The sequence below is a fragment of the Aquarana catesbeiana genome, linkage group LG13 (genome assembly GCF_042186555.1).
Source record: "Aquarana catesbeiana isolate 2022-GZ linkage group LG13, ASM4218655v1, whole genome shotgun sequence".
NCBI classification, from domain to species: Eukaryota; Metazoa; Chordata; class Amphibia; order Anura; family Ranidae; genus Aquarana; species Aquarana catesbeiana.
In genome coordinates, this window is record NC_133336.1 from 82,394,964 (window position 1) to 82,414,228 (window position 19,265).

Here is a 19,265-nt window from a genome sequence, read left to right on the forward strand (position 1 = left end):
GTCAATAAACTTGGGGATTATTGCTGTTTTGCAAGATAAATATGGAAAATGTCACCATATCTATAATAAGGGATTGGGGGGATTGAGAATGCACAAGAAGCCTTCTGTTATATGGCTGTAGTGTACACCATATTACACTAACACACAGACAAGCAAAGAAAACTCCACACCCCTTGTCTGATAAACACAGCACATTGTAGGAGATGTACTCTACAGTTATTGGATTGCTTAGGTTGGTTTTCTTGCCCAATTTTGCATCTGCAAAGAATTCCATGGGATAGAGCTTTGAGAGAGAAAATAAAAAACAAGTCATTACTGTGGCAACAATTATTACTGCCCAAAAAGTATTCAGGTTTGACAAATGTTTTTGTTTTAAACTGTACATTATTTTCAGCAGAAATATTCACATTTCAGAAGTTACTAGAAAGATTTCCTATTATTGCCAAGATTTAGGCAGTGATTATAGATATACTTTGCTGAAATCATGCAGGCAGTTAAAAAGGGAAACAATGGGGAGAATTTTTACTTTTCATCTGTACATTTGGATCCAGGTGCAGTTAAAGCTAACATTCTATGGTGCACAACTGGAGACGAGGGGTCTAGTATACTACACTGTCTATTCTGTCCCTTAGCTCATATCTATAGTGTTAAACACCCATTCTGTGAACTTCTTCAGCTTGGCTGAGGCATTCTGGGATTCCTCCTGTAAGCGCAGGTTGTCTTCTCGCAGGAGCTGCACTTCAGCTTGCAGATTTGCTTTGTCTTCCTTTTCCTTCAAGGGCACAAATATACCATGGTTAGCAACATTTTTACTATATAGTTTACCGATTTACAATGTAGGTAACAACAGTGATGTTAATGGAAAGCACAAAATCCTTTCATTCCTTGGGACTGCATTAAGGGAATTAAAGTACACATCCAATTGGTTACTATGGGCAAAAAGCATAGTACTTCCTTAAAGTGGAACTATACTGCATCTGAGCACCACAAACAAAAAATGCTATTTAATTTATTTTTAAAATTCAAAGCAGACTCCCCTATCCATGTCTCCATGCTTTATTTTGCTGAGAAATCACTTTGAAAAACACCCTCTAGCATTTTTAGTTGCAGCCATCTTGAGTAAGGGCAGATGATTCAAGTAGCATTTACTTCCTGAAATCTACCTGCTCTTAGCCCAGGCATGCAGGCAGGAGGGTGAGCTTAGCTGAGAAAGCCCCTCTTCCCCAACTGAAGACTCCTGGGATGTATGACATGATTTGCCTAGGCCAGAAACCAGGAACAAAAGAAATGTACAAAAAAAAAAAAATCAAAACAAGTAAAAATGATACACATTCCTATCTATTTACTAATACTAGCAGTATAAGGATAAAAATGGTCAATGTTGATTGAGGGAGTGAAGTACTGCTTTAAGATGTTAGTTCTGCCCTAAAGTGAACCTGTGCCTTGCTCATGCATTCACTACTATTTATAGTCTCCGCACTGGTTGAACATACTGTACCCCCCTCCTTTCCTGCCTGGCACAGTGAAATTATATACTCAATACTTCCAGGAGTATAGGAGCATGTGACTCGCTCCCTGCCCTCTCACATGACAACGTTGGCGCTTGTTGATGGATGGTTCAGTCATCCAGCATTGCCACGTGGGCATGAGGACAGGCAGGGCTCGAGTCCTGCGTGAACGAATGGGAACGGCGTTCCTGTACATTTTGCACAGCAGGAACGCCGTTCCCGTTAGCAGCAGGGCCCAGTAGGCTGCCTTCCCTGGGGCCGCTTTGTGCTGTGGCTGCAGCGGCACCCAGGGCCGAACATGGAAGGGTCAGGTGCAAAGTCCTTCCCTCCCTCCATACTCTTGAGTACCTCACTGCAATGTTCAGCAGCCGGCCACTGCAACAAAGTCACCCCTCCTAGACCGGCTTCTGTGATAGGCGGAACACTGATTCAATTTCCCAGCATTGGATCAGTGTTCTGCCTATCACAGGGGCTGACGTCGGTCTAGGAGGCAGGACTTCGTTACAGTGGCCAGACCCAAGCTCTGTAATACACCGGGAGATGCCCACTGTGTAAAATCCAGGCACAGGAGAGTCTGCAATGATGGGTACAGGTGAGGCTGCATTGATGGACATGGCGGGAGACCTTAGGAGCACGGAGGAGGACACAGGGGACAGTAAGGTCCCTTTTACACTGGGGAGGCGTCGGCGGTAAAGCGCCGCTATTGTAAGTGGTGCTTTACCGTCGGTATTCGGCTGCTAGTGGGGCGGTTTTAACCCCCGCTAGCGGCCGAGAAAGGGTTAAAAACCACCGCAAAGCGCCTCTGCAGAGGCGCTTTGCCGGCGGTATAGCCGCGCTGTCCCATTGATTTCAATGGGCAGGAGTGGTGAAGGAGCGGTATATACGCTCCTTCACAGCTCCGAAGATGCTGCTAGCAGGACTTTTTTTCCCGTCCTGCTAGCGCACCGCTCCAGTGTGAAAGCCCTCGGGGTTTCACACTGGAGAGACAGCAGCGGCTGTTTCGGGTCGGTCTGCAGACGCTATTATTAGTGCAATAGCGCCTGCAAACCACACCAGTGTGAAAGGGCCCTAAGGGATGATCGGTGGGGGCCATTACAAGCACCGATCTTCCTGTATGGATTTTAATAAAGCAGCTGAAAGCCGCAGGAGGGAGATGAGGAGAAGCAGCTTTCAGCTGCTTTATTGGTGCCCAGGTATTGGATTAGGCATTGGAGCATTTGCACCTGTGCAAACGCTCAGTATTGGCACCAATACCAATATTAGTATCAACCCTAATGCGCAGCTATGAGGGCTGGATTGTCATTGGTTCAAATGTATGCGGCAGGTGCACAGGCACAGCAGCCTATTCATTTGAATGGGCTGCTGTGCCTGTGTATTCTGCAGGGAAAGGGTCCCTAGTGCCTTTCTCTAAACGCAGTCGCACGGAAATTGATTTCCATGTGCAAGAAACAGTTTTTCGGTGCGTTGGGGTGCCAATAAGGGCCACTTCAAACCAGAAAGCAGTGCGGGAAACCCACTTTCCAAGCCTGTTTCTTCTGCAGCAGGTGCCAATATTAGGTTAATGACACCCCAAATGCAGGATGCAAATGCAAATCATAAGGCCTCATGCCAATAGGACGTAAAAAAAGGACGCTTTTATGGGGTGTTTAACTTTTTTTTCTCAAAGTCTAAACACACCATGTGGCCATGCACACACAGGTGTTTACATGTGTATTAGAAGAGTAGCGTTTAGAGGCTGAGCACATTCAGGCGAGGTGTGTTTGGGCAGAAAAATGGTGAACATGCCTACACACGTTTAACCATGCGTAAACAGTAGGTGGTTTAGCGCTTGAGCGTTCAATCATTCCAAAAGTCAGAATAAGTTAATATTCTGGCCAATGGAACAAATAAACGCTCATACGCTTGACGTGCCTAAACACATTTGCAAAATGTGGCTTTAGGTGTGTTAAACTGCTTTTCCCTCCCCTGAAGCAAAGGTGTCGAGGGGAGGAAAAAAATGTCCTGTGTGCATGAGGCCTAAAAGGTAAAAGATAATATGGCCAGATAACGTGGTAATCTAAAACATAAATGTCTGTTTTCATGTAACACGGTCAGATTTTGTGGCAATTTCAAATACAAATGAGTGTGGTTTGTTTTAAAACATATTTGCAAGGTTTCCCAGGCTAATCTTCTTAACAGATTGTAACAAACAGAAAACAATAAAAGCATAAATATCAGGGGTTCGGCAGATGAGAAAGCTTTTGGAACATCCTGATATCTCAAATTAATTCTTCAACAAGGGACCATCCCTTTGCCTGCTGTGATAAAACAATCAGATGGGGATAGTCTGAGAAACCTCCCAAGATATCTCTGGTTACTCCTACACAAGTGGTTTACGGTGTTAAACCCTAATGTACTGAAAAACCTGTCTCTCCTATAAGAGATTTATTTTTTGTATTTTAGAGAGCATAAAAATCATGATGTCATCAGCTCGGCTCTCCACCTCAGCCAATCAGAGGAAGTATTCTATTCATTGATGAAATAAAAAGCTACTTGTGAATGGCTGAGCAGCACATATTAAACAATCAAAATAGCTGCAGTTCACTGACTGGCTAACATAACCAACAATAATTTTCTTACAACTAGTTTTCAAAAAGGAGTCCCAGTGTTTGTGTGTTAGTCAAAATAACATACTGCAATAAAGTTACTCCAATAGATAACGTCATGTTAGTTATCATTAATAACCGATGTACCTTTTGTAGGTCATACTGCAGCAATTTCAGCATGTTCTCCAGCTGTTCAACCTTTGAGGTTAAGGAAGTAGGGGACTCTTTCCTACAGAGATTTCAAGAGACATTTATGAATGATTTTAACCACAACAGAAGCTGTATTCAGTAAACATACTATTCAGAAACTGCATCAACTCATTTAGAAACCCCTTTCTTATCAACATAAAGATTTCTACTTCAAATCTTTCCTGAAGACTCACTGCCACTCCCACTTACAAACTAAACAGCAGATTTAAACCTTTTTAACAACATTTGCATGCCCCTTCAAATTAGTTATAAAAGAACTATACAAAAGCGTTAGTTCACCTTTATTAACTTTTTTTCCCCCCAAAATTCCCCATGCTTACAGCATCCCTAACACGTTACATAGCCCTCCTCTGCTGTTCAAATACTTGCCCCTGCCCCCACCGTACATGTAGGCCATGCAAAGCCTGTCTGAAAAGGAAAAAAGCATGAAAAATGGTATTTAAAGGTGAACTGGAGAAGGGACTATCCATGTACTGTTGTGGAAATTTGATTAGGATGTATTTAATATCTATTGTCACAGTGTCTCCCAGTGTTAGTTCTCCTGCAGCCCCCTCTAAGGAGCGGACTGGGGCAGACTGACACCAGTTGAGACCTGTTTTGGTAGTGGAAAGCTTCTTGAGGATGCAGAGAAGTGTTTACAGAGTGGGGATATGTCCGCCAGCGAAGGGCCCCTGTGCGATGCACAGATGATCGTCTGGGGGGGGGATGTGTTCACTCTGCAAAGACATTATCGGTTATGGGGGGATGCGAGATTTTGTCTGTGTGTCTGATCAGCACATGGAGGGACCATGGCGTGCCCCTGCAGATAATCTCCCATCCACAGGAATGGTAGTATAATCTGGGTATGCATTGTTCTCTGAACAATGCAGAATAAAGATTCACGCCAAATGGTAAAAACAGGAGTCTTTGGGCGCGTTATGGTTGGACAGCGTCCATGATTTCAAGGCCAGCCATGTGGTTTCTTTTGTCTTACTGGAGAGCATGGCTTACAAGTACAAGGGGCGGGAAATCATACACACTGCCCCTGCATAGACACACCCATACACCGCCCTAGTCATTGTTCATTGGTTGAGATTTGTATAACTCCTCCTGTTTGAAGGAATGCCTGTGCTTGATTGCCCGATTGTAAAGCAACCAAGCTCTATTGTTATATGAATAAAGATTGCTCCCATGATCAGACAGCTGAGCTGTAGAGCGAAGGATGTAAGAATGGTGGTCATGTCTGTGTTACTTGGGAAGATGCGGGAAACAGGGTCGTACTAAGATGCATTATACCAAAAGGTTGAAAGTGACATGGATTACGCACAGCGTATAGTGGAATTTCCACGACAGTACAAATTCAATAATTATTGAAAAAATAAGCATAAATACAATCTGTGCTTAAAAAATATTAGAAAATGAAATTAATTCACTAGCAACTGTACAAATATCATTAATGACAAAGAATAATATGGTACTATTAGTCATCTGAAGCACAACATATACATTTTATATAAAGTTTATTACTATAAGACTGCATCTTTTCTGGTTGGTTGATCGTCAGTAAAGTGTGCCTCTGTTCTGTGAGCTACTTACTTCCTGAATATAAGCACATTCTAATGAAATAAATGACATCCCAGCTGTCTCTATTATTGTTTTCAAGAAAACACTCTTGTACCACTTCCTCGTAGCTCTAGGGGGCATGCAGCTGTAGCAAAAATAACTTTGGCATGAATGAACATAAGTACCAAAAAAAAAAAAATAAAAAAAAAAAAAATAATAAAAAAAAAGATGGTGACTAAACCAATTAACCATCCAAAGTAGTTCTATCAAAGAGCAAGAGTGGTATTCCTGAGGAAGCTCACGTGACCAGTCAGCGAAACACGTTGACGTGATTATGTCACCACACCCACGCCAGGTTGCCTGTCCACCATCACCATGCCACTCCACACTGGCTGTAATTACTGAGAGGAGGGATGAATGGCTAATGTGGCGGAGTTGATCACAGCACAGCTCTAATGGGAGATAATCCATCCTTGGAGGATTGGTGTCAACAGTAGTGGTGAATTATACACATCAGGGCTTCCCAACCACGTCTTGAACTTAGCCGTATATACGCTGGGACTGTGATGTTTAGCATCTGAGGGGGTGTGAACTGTACAGAGGACTGCCTCAGCTGCTTGTGCTGGTTTGAGCCACAATCTGCTAGTTTTAAAGGTAATACCACTGTTCTTAGATGGAACTACTTTGGATGGTGGACTGGTTTGGTCTCCATCTTCTTTTCTTTGGTATTGCTGCAAATTAGTTCCTGGGACACCATTGCAGTGTTTTATGACTCATATGATGAGTCGGTACTCTTTTCTTTTTCAGACAATGTACACTGTTGTCCTGTATTTATTATTATTATATTATAAACATTTTGTGCACTTTTTGACCATCTGTTGCTTGAAAGACCCAGTTCTGAGACACCTTCAAGACCCAGTCTACTATATTTTGCATCTTCCTACAGCAGCTGCGGGCTCAAAAGAAGTCGAAGAGAAAATCTTGGAACCTAATGAGTAATGGGAGATGTGTATCTATTGGTCACAGAGAAAGCCCTCTATAAGTAATGGGTATAAGGATTATGTTCTGAAAATGCAAATGTTACACAAAGATCAAACCTTGCCAAATACAGTGGCAAGAAAAAATATGTGAACCCCTTGGAATTACCTGCTTTTCAGCAGTAATTTGCCATAAAACGTGATCTGATCCTCATCTAAGTTTACGCTAATACCACACAATTATAATTGCCTGTGTCTTTAATAAACACACCTGGTAAACATTCACGGTGCGGTGCTGGAGGAAAAAGTAAGTGAACCCGTGGACTAATTATTTCAATAAAAGCTAATTTGAGTCAGTAGTTTGCACACCTAGATTTCAATAGATGAAATGAGTTTGGAGGTGTAGTTTAGAGCTACTTTGATTGATAAAAACATTGTCGTGCACCTTAAGCTTGCCAAAGAGTACCTAGGCAAACCAGAACGCTACTGGGAAAATGTTGTGGATTAATGAAATAAAAGTTGAATTGTTTGGGAAGAAAACTCAGCACTATGTATGGTGCAAAAAGAGCACAGCATACCAACATCAAAACATAATCCCAACGGTGAAGTATTGCGAAGGGAACATCATGATTTGGGCTTGCTTCGCTGCCTTAGAGCCTGGACCACTTGCCATCATCGAAGGGAAAATTAATTCCCATGTTTACCAAAATATCCTACAGGATAATGTCAGGGTGGCTGTCTGCTAGCTGAAGCTTTGTAGAAGTTGGGTGATACAGCAGGACAATTACCCTAAGCATCAAATTCAATCCACCACAGACTGACTTGAAGAAAAATAAAATGTTTTTTTTGGAGTGGCCCAGTCAGAGACCAGACCTTTTCTCCATAGAGATACTGTGGAATGACCTCATGAGAGAGCCGTTCGCACCAGACATCCTACAAATATGTTTTCGCTGAAGCAGTTTTGTGAAGAGGAATGGCCAAAAATTCCTCCTGAACATTGTGCAGGGCTGATCCAGAGATACCGAAAGTGCTTGCTTGAAGTCATTGCTGCCAAAAGAGGTTTGACCAGCTATTATATTTTATTACAAATTACTGCCGAAAATTAGGTAATTCCAAGGGGTTCACATACTTTTTCATGCCACTGTAAGTTGACTTATACAGCCTACTACTTCTACTACATTTGCCTTGAAAAAAAAATATCAAGATTTCTTACCCATAGTAAGGGCTGGACTGGGAAGCTGTCTGACCCTCCAGCTGGTCAACAACTGAAGCTGAACTTCCTGGTCTGTGCTCATCTTCTGTGGAGGCAAAGAAGGAAGCTCTCTGATCTACAACAATAATAACAATAACGATAAGTTCAGCATTTTCTGCCTATAATCAATATAAATGCATATGGAGTCGCTGCTGTGCCTCTTCTAGTGAGCAATGGTGATGTCCGATAGGTTGTTATTGATGACTGCATTATGCCTGTCATCATTGCTCCTTGCACATCCTTGCCTGATGGTATTCATTTGCAAGAATACAATGTGTGAAGGACACACAAAAAATAAATAAATATCTACATGCTTTAAAGAAACAATAGTTTCAGAAACAGGACTTCTATTCCATTGAAAGTAACTACTGTAATGCGGATTCACAATAAGTTTGACATGTAAGAGAGTGGAAAAGCGTTCTGTAGAAGGGGGTGGACAAGAAAAAGTTATCCACAGTATCTTTGACACAGCTTGGTTATACAAGGCTTAATGTACACGGGACGTTTTGAAATCTTTTCTGAACAATTTAACTTTACAGATAGTAACCGACATTTAAAAATGTCAGTTTTGCCGTGTTTAAATGCCGCGTTTAGGCTTAGAGTCTTTTTTTTCAAATCGCCAAAAATGTATCTCCATTAAAACGAAGCGCGGCTACATGCCGTGTTTTACACACTGTTACAGGCATTTGGCATTTCAAATGCCTCTGAACGCATTTTTTTGCTTTCCAAAAAATGCCTCTGAACAACTATAAATGACCTTGTGTACATGTACTGATAAGATACCACAGAGGAGAGTCCAGGGCCAGCTGAAAAAAACACCAAACTGCTTCTAAACATCCGTTTACCAGCAGCAGTGTACATGAAGCCTTAAGAGTTTAAGGTTATCTGAGCTCAATTTCTGAAAATCAAAACAGTTTGGATTTGATGAAGTTATGCTATCTCTACACTTAACTTTTGTGACACGTACATACTGTAAAGATGAAATACTTGTCAATAGGCAGCGTGCTAAAACAAAGAGGGCTATGCAATCTGTAATTTTCATTTTATCAGCTAGATATGTAAATGTAAGATCACTATTATTGGTAAATGTCAAAAAGCACATGATGCTGAACTAAATTATAAGTGCATCTGCATTTAGTTTTCTCTCGCACTCTCAAAAATCCCACAAATTCCTATTAATCCTGCCAGCAAAATCCACCTATTACAGCTTCCTGTGATGGAATGGAATAATGTTGCACTGTTCCTAAATTCAGAGCAGAGCTGCTACTCTAGGCTGTGACTGTTTTCACTACAGTGGAATATGTTTGCAGGTCAACATTGTCACTGCTGATTCACGTCTGTAGTTTGGGCAACCATTACTTTTTATAGAGAACATGATGCATCTGCAATGCCAAAGGTATAGGAGCTGTGTACAAGATAGAAGAAAGATGGAACTGAAATCTGGGAGCACAACCTAGTCCTAGACAAGCCAGAAAGTGTGAGGAAGGAATATTATATTTACAAATGATGAAGAGTCTAAGGGGCTGAGGGGTTCACTTGTGGAAGTTCCCTTTGAAGCAATGTCCAATGACTGAGTGATCACTTGTAAACAAACCGGAGCATGTCCGGTTTGGCTCCTCGCCAATCGGTACAGCATGTGAGGAGAGGAGGGAGCCGATGCAGCAACGCTGTGGGCTGGATCTGAAGTGCCCACAAGGCTGATCTGTGCCTATCCCTGGCTCATCCATCCACATTCATGCTCAGCCATGCTCCATCCTTGGCTCATCCATTCTTATTCATGCTCCATCCCTGGGCTAATCGATTCATCCATCCCTGGCTCATCCATCCACATTCATTCTCAGCCATGCTCCATCTCTGGCTCATCCATCCAAATCCATGTTCCATCCCTGGCTCATCCATCCACATTCATGCTTAGCCATGCTCCATCCCTGGCTCATCCATCCACATTCATGCTCCTGGATCATCCATCCACATTCATGCTCCATCCCTGGGCTCATCCATCCACATTCATGCTCATCCATGCTCCATCCCTGACTCATCCATCCTCATTCATGCTCCATCCCTGGCTCATCCATCCCCATCCATGGCTCATCAATGCCACATCAGTGAGTTTACCCGTGCCACATCAGCGAGTTTACCCGTGCCACATCAGCGAGTTTACCCGTGCCACATCAGCGAGTTTACCCGTGCCACATCAGCGAGTTTACCCGTGCCACATCAGCGAGTTTACCCGTGCCACATCAGCGAGTTTACCCGTGCCACATCAGCGAGTTTACCCGTGCCACATCAGCGAGTTTACCCGTGCCACATCAGCGAGTTTACCCGTGCCACATCAGCGAGTTTACCCGTGCCACAACAGCGAGTTTACCCGTGCCACAACAGCGAGTTTACCCGTGCCACAACAGCGAGTTTACCCGTGCCACAACAGCGAGTTTACCCGTGCCACAACAGCGAGTTTACCCGTGCCACAACAGCGAGTTTACCCGTGCCACAACAGCGAGTTTACCCGTGCCACAACAGCGAGTTTACCCGTGCCACAACAGTGATCATCCGTGCGTGCCACAACAGTGATCATCCGTGCGTGCCACAACAGTGATCATCCGTGCGTGCCACAACAGTGATCATCCGTGCGTGCCACAACAGTGATCATCCGTGCGTGCCACAACAGTGATCATCCGTGCCACAACAGTGATCATCCGTGCCACAACAGTGATCATCCGTGCCACAACAGTGATCATCCGTGCCACAACAGTGATCATCCGTGCCACAACAGTGATCATCCGTGCCACAACAGTGATCATCCGTGCCACAACAGTGATCATCCGTGCCACAACAGTGATCATCCCTGCCACATCAGTGATCATCCCTGCCACATCAGTGATCATCCCTGCCACATCAGTGATCATCAGTGCCACATTAGTACTTATCCATGCCACTACAGTGCCTCACAAAAGTGTAATAGGTAGTCAAATTAGATTTGAAATGTATCTCCCTAGAACACCTTATTGTGTTCCCCGCATGTTGGGCCTCTGTATGTGGCCAGACTGTGTAAAAGTCTCACACATGAGGTATCACCATACTCAGGAGGAGTTGCAGAATATATTTTGGGGTGTAATTTTTGCTATGTACATGCTTTGTGTTAAAAATATCTTATAAATGAATAACTTTGTGGGAAAAAAAATGCGTTTTCAATTTCTCTACACATTTCCCAAAAACTTGTGGAACAAAATGACATGTTCAAAAGACTTGTTATCCCTTCTAGAATATATACGTTGGGGTGTTTACTTTCCAAAATGGGGTCATTTTTTGGGTGTTTTCATTGTCCTGGTGCTCCAGGACCTTCAAAAATGTAAAGGTTAGTCTAGAAAATTATATGTGGAATTTATGTCCCTAGAACGCCTGGTGGTGCTCCTTGCATATTGGGCCTCTGTATGTGGCCAGGCTGTGATAAAGTCTCACACATGTGGTATCACCATATTCAGGAGGAGTAGTAGAATGTATTTTAGGGTGTAATTTGTGGTATGTAGATGCTGTGTGTGAGAAATAACTCGTTATGACAATTATGTAAAAAAATAAACAATAAAAAAAAAAATCTTCATTTCGCAAAGCATTGTGGGAAAAAAAGACAACTTGGAAAAACTCACCATGCCTCTCACTAAATACCTTGGACTGTTTACTTTCTAAAAAGGGGTCATATGGGGGTATTTGTACTTTCTTGGCTTGTAAGGGTCTCAAGAAATGAGATAGTACATCAGGTGTGATCAATTTTCAATGATTGGCACCATAGCTTGTAGATTCTATAACTTTCACAAAGACCAAATAATATACACTGATTTGGGTTATTTTTACCAAAGATATGTAGCAGTATACATTTTGGCCAAAATGTATGAAGAAAAATTACTAATTTGCAAAATTTTATAACAGAAATTAAGAAAAATAAATTTTTTTACAAAAATTTCAGTCTTTTTTCATTTATAGCGCTATATTAAAAAAATTACCCAGCGGTGATTAAATACCACCAAAAGAAAGCTCTATTTGTGTGAAAAAAGGACACACATTTCATATGGGTACAGTGTTGCGTATGTGAGGCACTGAAAGCTGAAAATTGGTCTGGTTAGGAAAGGGAGTTTAAGTATCCAGTGGGCAAGTGGTTAAATACACAGTAAGATTGTTGCAAGTAAAGCAGAAACAGTCTATGCAAACACTACACTTAGCGCTGGTTCACATTAGAAGCGGCACGACTTGCAGGTCGCCTCACCGAGGCGACCTGCACACGACTGCCGCGGCGACTTGCAAGACGACTTCTGTATAGAAGTCTATGCAAGTCGCCCCCAAAGTAGTACAGGAACCTTTCTTCTAAGTCAGAGCGACTTGCGTCGCTCCGATTAGAACGGTTCCATTGTACAGAACGGGAGTCGCCCCCGTGTGAACCGGCTCTAAAGATCTGTAAGAACAGTTTTACTTGGGCAGCTTGTAATTTTATATAAGAATCAGGGTCACCTTGTCTGTGTCCTGTACTCTTTAATTAACCACTTCCCCCCCCCGGAAAGTTTTCACCACTTCCTGACCAGGCCATTTTTTGTGATTCGGCACTGCGTTGCTTTAACGGACAATTGCGCTGTCATGCAACGCTCTGCCCAAATAAAATTTATGTCCTTTTGTTTCCACAAATAGAGCTTTCTTTTGGTGGTATTTGATCACCTCTGCAGTTTTTATTTTTTGCGCTATAAATAAAAGAAGAGCAGCAATTTTGAATAAAAAACAATATTCCATACTTTCTGCTATAACACATTCCCAATAAAAAAAAAAAAAAAAAAATTGAATTTCTTCATCAGTTTAGGCCAGTATGTATTCTGCTACATATTTTTAGTACAAAAAATCCCAATAAGCATTTATTGATTGGTTTGTGCAAAAGTTATCGCGTCTACAAACTATGGGTTAGAATTATGGCATTTTTATATATTTTTTTCTTTTACTAGTAATGGCGACAATCAGTCATTTTTAGCGGGACTGCGACATTGTGGGGGACAAATCTGACCCTAAGTGACGCTCTTTGGGGACCAGTGACACCAATACAGTGATCAGTGCTAAAAAAATGCACTGATCCCTGTATAAATGACACTGGCAGGAAAGGGGTTAACACTAGGGTAGCGATCAAGGAGGTAAGAGTGTCCTAGGGAGGTTTCTCTTTCTAACTGTGTGTGTGTGTTACATTGGAGGAAAACAGAGCTTGTGTTAGCTGAAACAGAAGATCTCTCTTTTCCTCACTGACAGATCAGCGGTGTACCTTGTTTACATAGGCACACCGCTGCTCCGTGTCTCCTGTGAACAATCAGCGGGTCATGGCAGCCGGACCCACTGATTGGTTCCCGCTGTGTCCAATAACAGCGGGCGCGCACTCCCACGCTGTGCCCTACACCGCATGCACAAAATCACGTACATTTACGTAATTTTGTGCAGCGGGGCCGCCCTGCCGCAGTATATGTACGGTGGGCGGTCTGGAAGCGGTTAAGATAGAATATTTTATGGCAGCCACAGATTGATAGAGTGGCTATAAATATAAGCAATGGACATAGCTTTTTATTTTCCTCTAAACATTGGCTCATGAGCCGCTGGAATGCTTTCTGAAGCGGCAGGAGGGGACGTCCCCTGCTCATGCTTCCTTAGGTGATCAAGGACTAAATACTCTTTGATCGCCTCTATGGCCTTGGAGGACAGGAGTGACATCATGACGTCACTTCTGGTCCAGGTTGGAAGTGAATAATAAACATTTTTTTTTTGATCTTTTGCTTTTAAAAATGTAAAGAAGAAATTTGGGGTCTTTTTGACCTCAGATCTCTTCATAAAGAGGACCTGTCATCCTTATTTCTATTACAAGGGATGTTTACATTCTAGCGCTAGACCTCCTCTGTAACTTTAAGCAGGTAACCTGTAAAGGCCTTTAAAGCATCACCTATGAAGATTTTTAAGTACCATAGTTTGTTGCCATTCCACGAACATGCACAATTTTTAAGTGCGACATGTTGGGTATCTATTTACTCGGCATGACATCATCTTTTACATTTTACAAACAAATCGGGGTAGTTTGTTTTTAAAAATTCATTAAAGTTTATTCTTTCTAAAAAAAAATTGCATTTGCAAAACCACTGCTTAAATACCGTGTGAGATAAAAATTGCAACAATCTTCATCTTATTCTCTAGGGTCTCTGCTATATAAAAAAAAAATAATAAAAAGTATAATGTTTGGGGTTTTTAAGTAATTTTAAAAAACACTTAAACTTGTAAGCAAAAAGTGCCAGAAAAAAGCCTGGTCGGCAATTGGTTAAGCTATGCAGGATATAAAGCCTTAAAGCGGTTGTATACCACTGCACGTTTTTTTTTTTCTTCTAACCTGCAAGGCAAAGGCATAATGTGCTAGTATGCATCAAACACTAGCACATTATGTGAAACTTACATCAAAACAAAAGCCCTCCAGCGATGTGATGTCATTGCTGGAGACAGCTTCCATCTTCACCCGTCTTGCTTCCGGGTCCGCGGACTCCGGCTCTGTGACTGGCTGGGGCCGCAATGACATCATTCCCGCGCACGGGCGCCACCGGTCACGGCACAGTGCTCTGAATAAATGGCCTTCACAGCGCATGCGCCAGTGATTTCACTGGCTGCATGTACAGTAAATATCTCCTAAACGGTGCACGTTTAAGAGATATTTACACTACCTATAGGTAAATCTTATTATAGGCTTACCTATAGGTAAAATTTAAAGATGGAAGTTTACTTCCTCTTTAAATGGCCTGGAAAGTATAGTAAGGTTTCTGCTGCCTGCTTAGTGTAAAATTCTTACCTTCAAAGGCTTTGGCAGCATCCACCAAGTTTGACCACTCCAGGTCAGATGCAGCATCTGGCAAAGGCATTAGTCCAGGGTCAGGCATAGGCTGCCTTCTTTGATCATGAATGTCTGTGAGGGAGGTATCAGAGGCAGAAAATTCACCTGAAAAATAAAATGAACAAACAGGAAATTGTTGAATATTTTTTGAAAATAAATCAATCCATATTCAAGACAATAACTGGTTAAGCTGGCCTTTAGTTCTATAACATCTGCTGGCATATTTGCAGGAGCAGCGACAGTCATGAAAACCTGGTTAGGGTTTTAGGTGCTATGTCTTGTCCCTGAGGAAACCATCTAGTTACTAAATCTGAGATCATCTGTACAGTCCCAGAGTTCCACCCTTTGATGTGCTCTTCCCTCTGGCTTCTTAAACTTGGACTGATCAATTACACAAAACAAAAAACTAAAACTTATTAAAGTGACTCTATCATTAAAAATGTAAGGTGGCTGCTATTGCAGGCCATCGTTTGAAAATGCTAGTTTCTTTGTCTGGTTTCAAATACTTCTGAGTGACAAACTTTGAAGTTGAGAAAAAACTGGAGCAGAGAGTGTAAATACCTTCTCTGTCATCTAAAAAAATATATATACTTTATTGGCACTACATACCAAATATAAAATACTCAAAATTAATTACAAATCACACTAAAAAGAATCATTACAACATTAAAAAATGGGGAAAACATTGCTACACTTCCCCAATATATAAAATACACTCTAATACTGGGCTGTAAAATGAACACTTATAATTAAATGAGTATGGCCTTTAATTGTTACATAATCAATGTTGCAGGTGAACTAATCCAAATCAAGGTGTCAACGCGTTTTACGATGGTACAGTTTCATCAGGACTACTGTGTATGTAGATAAATACTTGCTTTGAACAAGCATGCTGTAAATGTGTGTGTGAGGTATCCAAATTTTTGATCTCTATACTTCCTCTAGGTCAGAGATTTGGAACTATTTAACCCAAAGCATCAGAATGGCAGGAGGAATTTAACATTCTCAAATTAGAATTCAGCACTGGCTTTCTCCATACTTTTCTTAGAAGAGAGTCAATTTAGGGAACAGGTACAACATACGACAGCAGATTTAGGTCAATGCCCTGAGTACCATGTCACAGCTGGATAGCTGCATTAATATTTCTCTTTGAACATGTCTGTATAAACAGATGTAAAACCAACAGATTAGAAGAGAATGTGAGTCCTTTTTACTGGACTGAAGCATGCCTAACTTTGCTTCTCAGACCACATCAGTACCAGCATACATACTACAAGCAGATGTGTGCAATAGGTGATGCCACAGCATTTCATACATACTAAGAAAGGGAAAAAATAAGCTTACACAGAGGAGGAAAAGGGGGAACAAGGAGGATGAAAAGAGATCTGGAAGTAAATCCGTTATCAAAGAGCATTCAAAATGCACAGGGAGGATAACCAACCTTAAAAGATGTATTTCAAGCAGTACAGATATGCAATACTACATTAATCACATTATCAAGCCAATTTCAGTATTTACGTGAGGAAATTACCATTATATGCCATGATATGGAAAAAGTTTGAGAACGCACAACTACTGTGGAGGATAGAATTAGCAATGTTGAAGATACTTCGGCCTCTATGCGACGGGCTCTAAAAGCACTGGGTTTACAGTCCAAACACCATGCTAATTACATAGACACTTTAGAAAACAGGTTACGCAGAAATAATGTCAGGATATTGGGCCTCTCGGAACAGATGGAAGGAAGAAATGCTACAGAATTTACTGAACATTGGCTGTTGGAGATTTTTGACAAAAAGCATTTCTCCCTTTTCTTCTCTGTCGAGTGTGCTCATAGGATACCATCAAGAACCCCCCCCCCCCCCCCAGGAAAGTGTTCACGCCCATTTATTGTTAAAATGCTGAATTTTGGTGACAGAGATAAAATAATGGCCTTGGCATGAACAAAGGGCATTATAGAAGTTAAATGACCAAAAATTTCCTTTTACCCAGATTACTCTATTGAAATACAAAAAATGAGGGCAGAATATTCAGAAGTTAAAAAGCATCTTCGCAAACTTCAAATAACGTACGGAATGTTATACCCAGCTAAACTGAGGATTATTGTTAAAGACGAGACAATTTTTTTTGATAATTCTAAAAAGGCCACAATATGGCTGGACAAAAATGAGCAACATCTGTTTTCTGCTTGCAGAGATAGACCCAGCTGAGAAAAAGTAATTTGCTTTTTTTTTTTTTCCCTCCTGCCCTAAACATTATAAGCTAAAAGTAGGGGGGGTGTGATGCAGCTAGGTGGATGTTCACATTCAGGCCTGGGATAACTGTTTTTTTTTTTTTCTAACTCCTGTTTTTTTCCTTGGGGGAAAATGTTTTAGAATGAGGGTGTGTGAGGGTGGGTGTCGGAGGGTCTGTGAGTTTTTTTTCTCCTCCTCTCTCTCCCCATCTGCTCCCCGTCGAGGAGCTCTCACATATGTGCTATAATTTACTTTTTTTTGAAATACCAGGTTATGTTTCCTTCTTTATCTTGGCTATAGATATAACAAATGGGGATAATGGCTATCGAGTTAGTATTTGTATCCTGGAATGTGAGAGGATTGAAGGATACGGTTAAAAAAGGGCTATTTTCTCCATTCTGGAACAATATAATTCATCAATAGTCTGTCTACAGGAAACTCATCTCACAAATGACACTGTCTCACTATTACAAAATGCAAAGTTTTCTACTCAATACCACTCTGAGTTCTCTACATATTCAAGAGGTGTTATCATGTTAATATCAACTAAGATACAATTTTCCTGCAGACAGACTTTGATAGATCCCCAGGGTAGATATGTCCTATTGGTATGTTCATTATTTAGAACTAAATGTATAATAGGATCAGTATATATACCACCACCTTATAACTCAGAAATATTGCGGAGGATTAGCACATTTCTGGCTGAACATCCTGGTATCCCAACAATGATAATGGGGGATTTTAATAATGTATGTGATGCGAGTATGGATCGATACCTGGCGGGCCTACAATCGGAGACCCCCTTTGCCATCCATCTGCGGGAGATGGGACCGTGTGATATGTGGCGCCTTTTCAATCCTGGAGTATACAATTATACGTGTTGCTCCTCTACTTATGGTACATTATCCAGGATTGACTTAACTCTGGGCACGGAATTAGCTTTTCCCCTGGTTTCTGATATACGGTATGTGGCAAGGGGGATCTCGGATCATTCTCCAGTTTTGCTGACCATAAGAAAAATTAAACCACATAACAAAAGTTATTGGTGCATGGATGCCTCATGGCTGCAGGTGATCCAGAGGGAGTCCATGCAAATTATTAATTAACTTTTTTCTTGAAAATACAAAATCAACCACTTCTCAGGTGGTATGGGATACTATGAAAGCCTTTCTCAGGAGGTTAATGATACAAGCTATAAGTAGGTTTAAAAAGACAAGTAGGGAATGGGAAACTTTACTGGCAGAAGAAGTACGACAAAAAGAATTTCAATATGTTCAGAATCCTACACCTGCGAACCAAGCTATACGGAAGAATGTTCAACTTCTATATAAAAGAACAGTTATGGAAAAAGCTGAAAGGGAACAATCTTTGGCAAGGAGTAAATATTTTGAGGAGGGTGAGAAAAATGGGAAAATTTTAGCATTTATTACTAAATCCCAGGCTAACTCTAACTTCATCCCCTGTATACGCATATCAAATGGGAATATCTCCCATAACCAAGAGGATATATTATCCTCATTTACTACTTTTTACAGAGATCTACATCAGAGTAAGGCCGTTTATCATCAGAATTAACTTAAAGATTTCCTGCACCCTTTTATAATACCATCTATTTCAAATGAGGAAAGAGAATATATGGATGCACCTTTAAGATTAGATGAATTAATTATGGCAGTTTCAGATTTCCCTAATGGGAAAGCACCTGGCTTAGATGGCTTACCATCAGAAATCTATAAAACCTATGGAGACATCTTGCTGCCAGAACTGCTGAAAGTACTGAATCATGCACATGCATCATCTAAGTTACCGGAAACCATGAATGATGCTTGCATCATAGTAATACCCAAGCCAGATAAGGACCATCTATTGCCAGAATCTTATCGTCCAATTTCGCTATTAAACTCTGATGCTAAGACCCTGGCAAGGGTCTTGGCATATAGGCTAAATAGGATTATACATATGTTGGTGCATGTGGACCAGGATCAGGATTAGGTTTTATACCGGGTAGGTCCACAACAACGAACTTGAGAAGACTCTTCTTAAACCTACAGATACCAACAGATAATGTAGG

The 19,265-nt window shown here is 41.4% G+C and overlaps 1 protein-coding gene across 5 annotated transcripts in view; it reads right to left on the bottom strand.

The window, feature by feature from the left end:
- Window positions 1–312: 312 nt before the first annotated feature.
- SIPA1L1 (signal induced proliferation associated 1 like 1) overlaps window positions 313–19,265 on the bottom strand; it is a 522,698-nt gene continuing 503,745 nt past the window's right edge. For 4 of the 5 annotated variants that reach the window (XM_073608614.1, XM_073608616.1, XM_073608618.1 and 1 more), the window contains 4 exons: window positions 14,916–15,062; window positions 8,036–8,150; window positions 4,241–4,322; window positions 313–772 (listed from right to left, as the gene is read on the bottom strand). In XM_073608614.1, the coding sequence (XP_073464715.1) occupies window positions 629–772; window positions 4,241–4,322; window positions 8,036–8,150; window positions 14,916–15,062 (488 nt within the window). In that variant the 3' untranslated portion in view covers window positions 313–628. The remainder of the gene's footprint in view (window positions 773–4,240; window positions 4,323–8,035; window positions 8,151–14,915; window positions 15,063–19,265) is intronic. The other variant, XM_073608615.1, reaches the window with a different exon arrangement.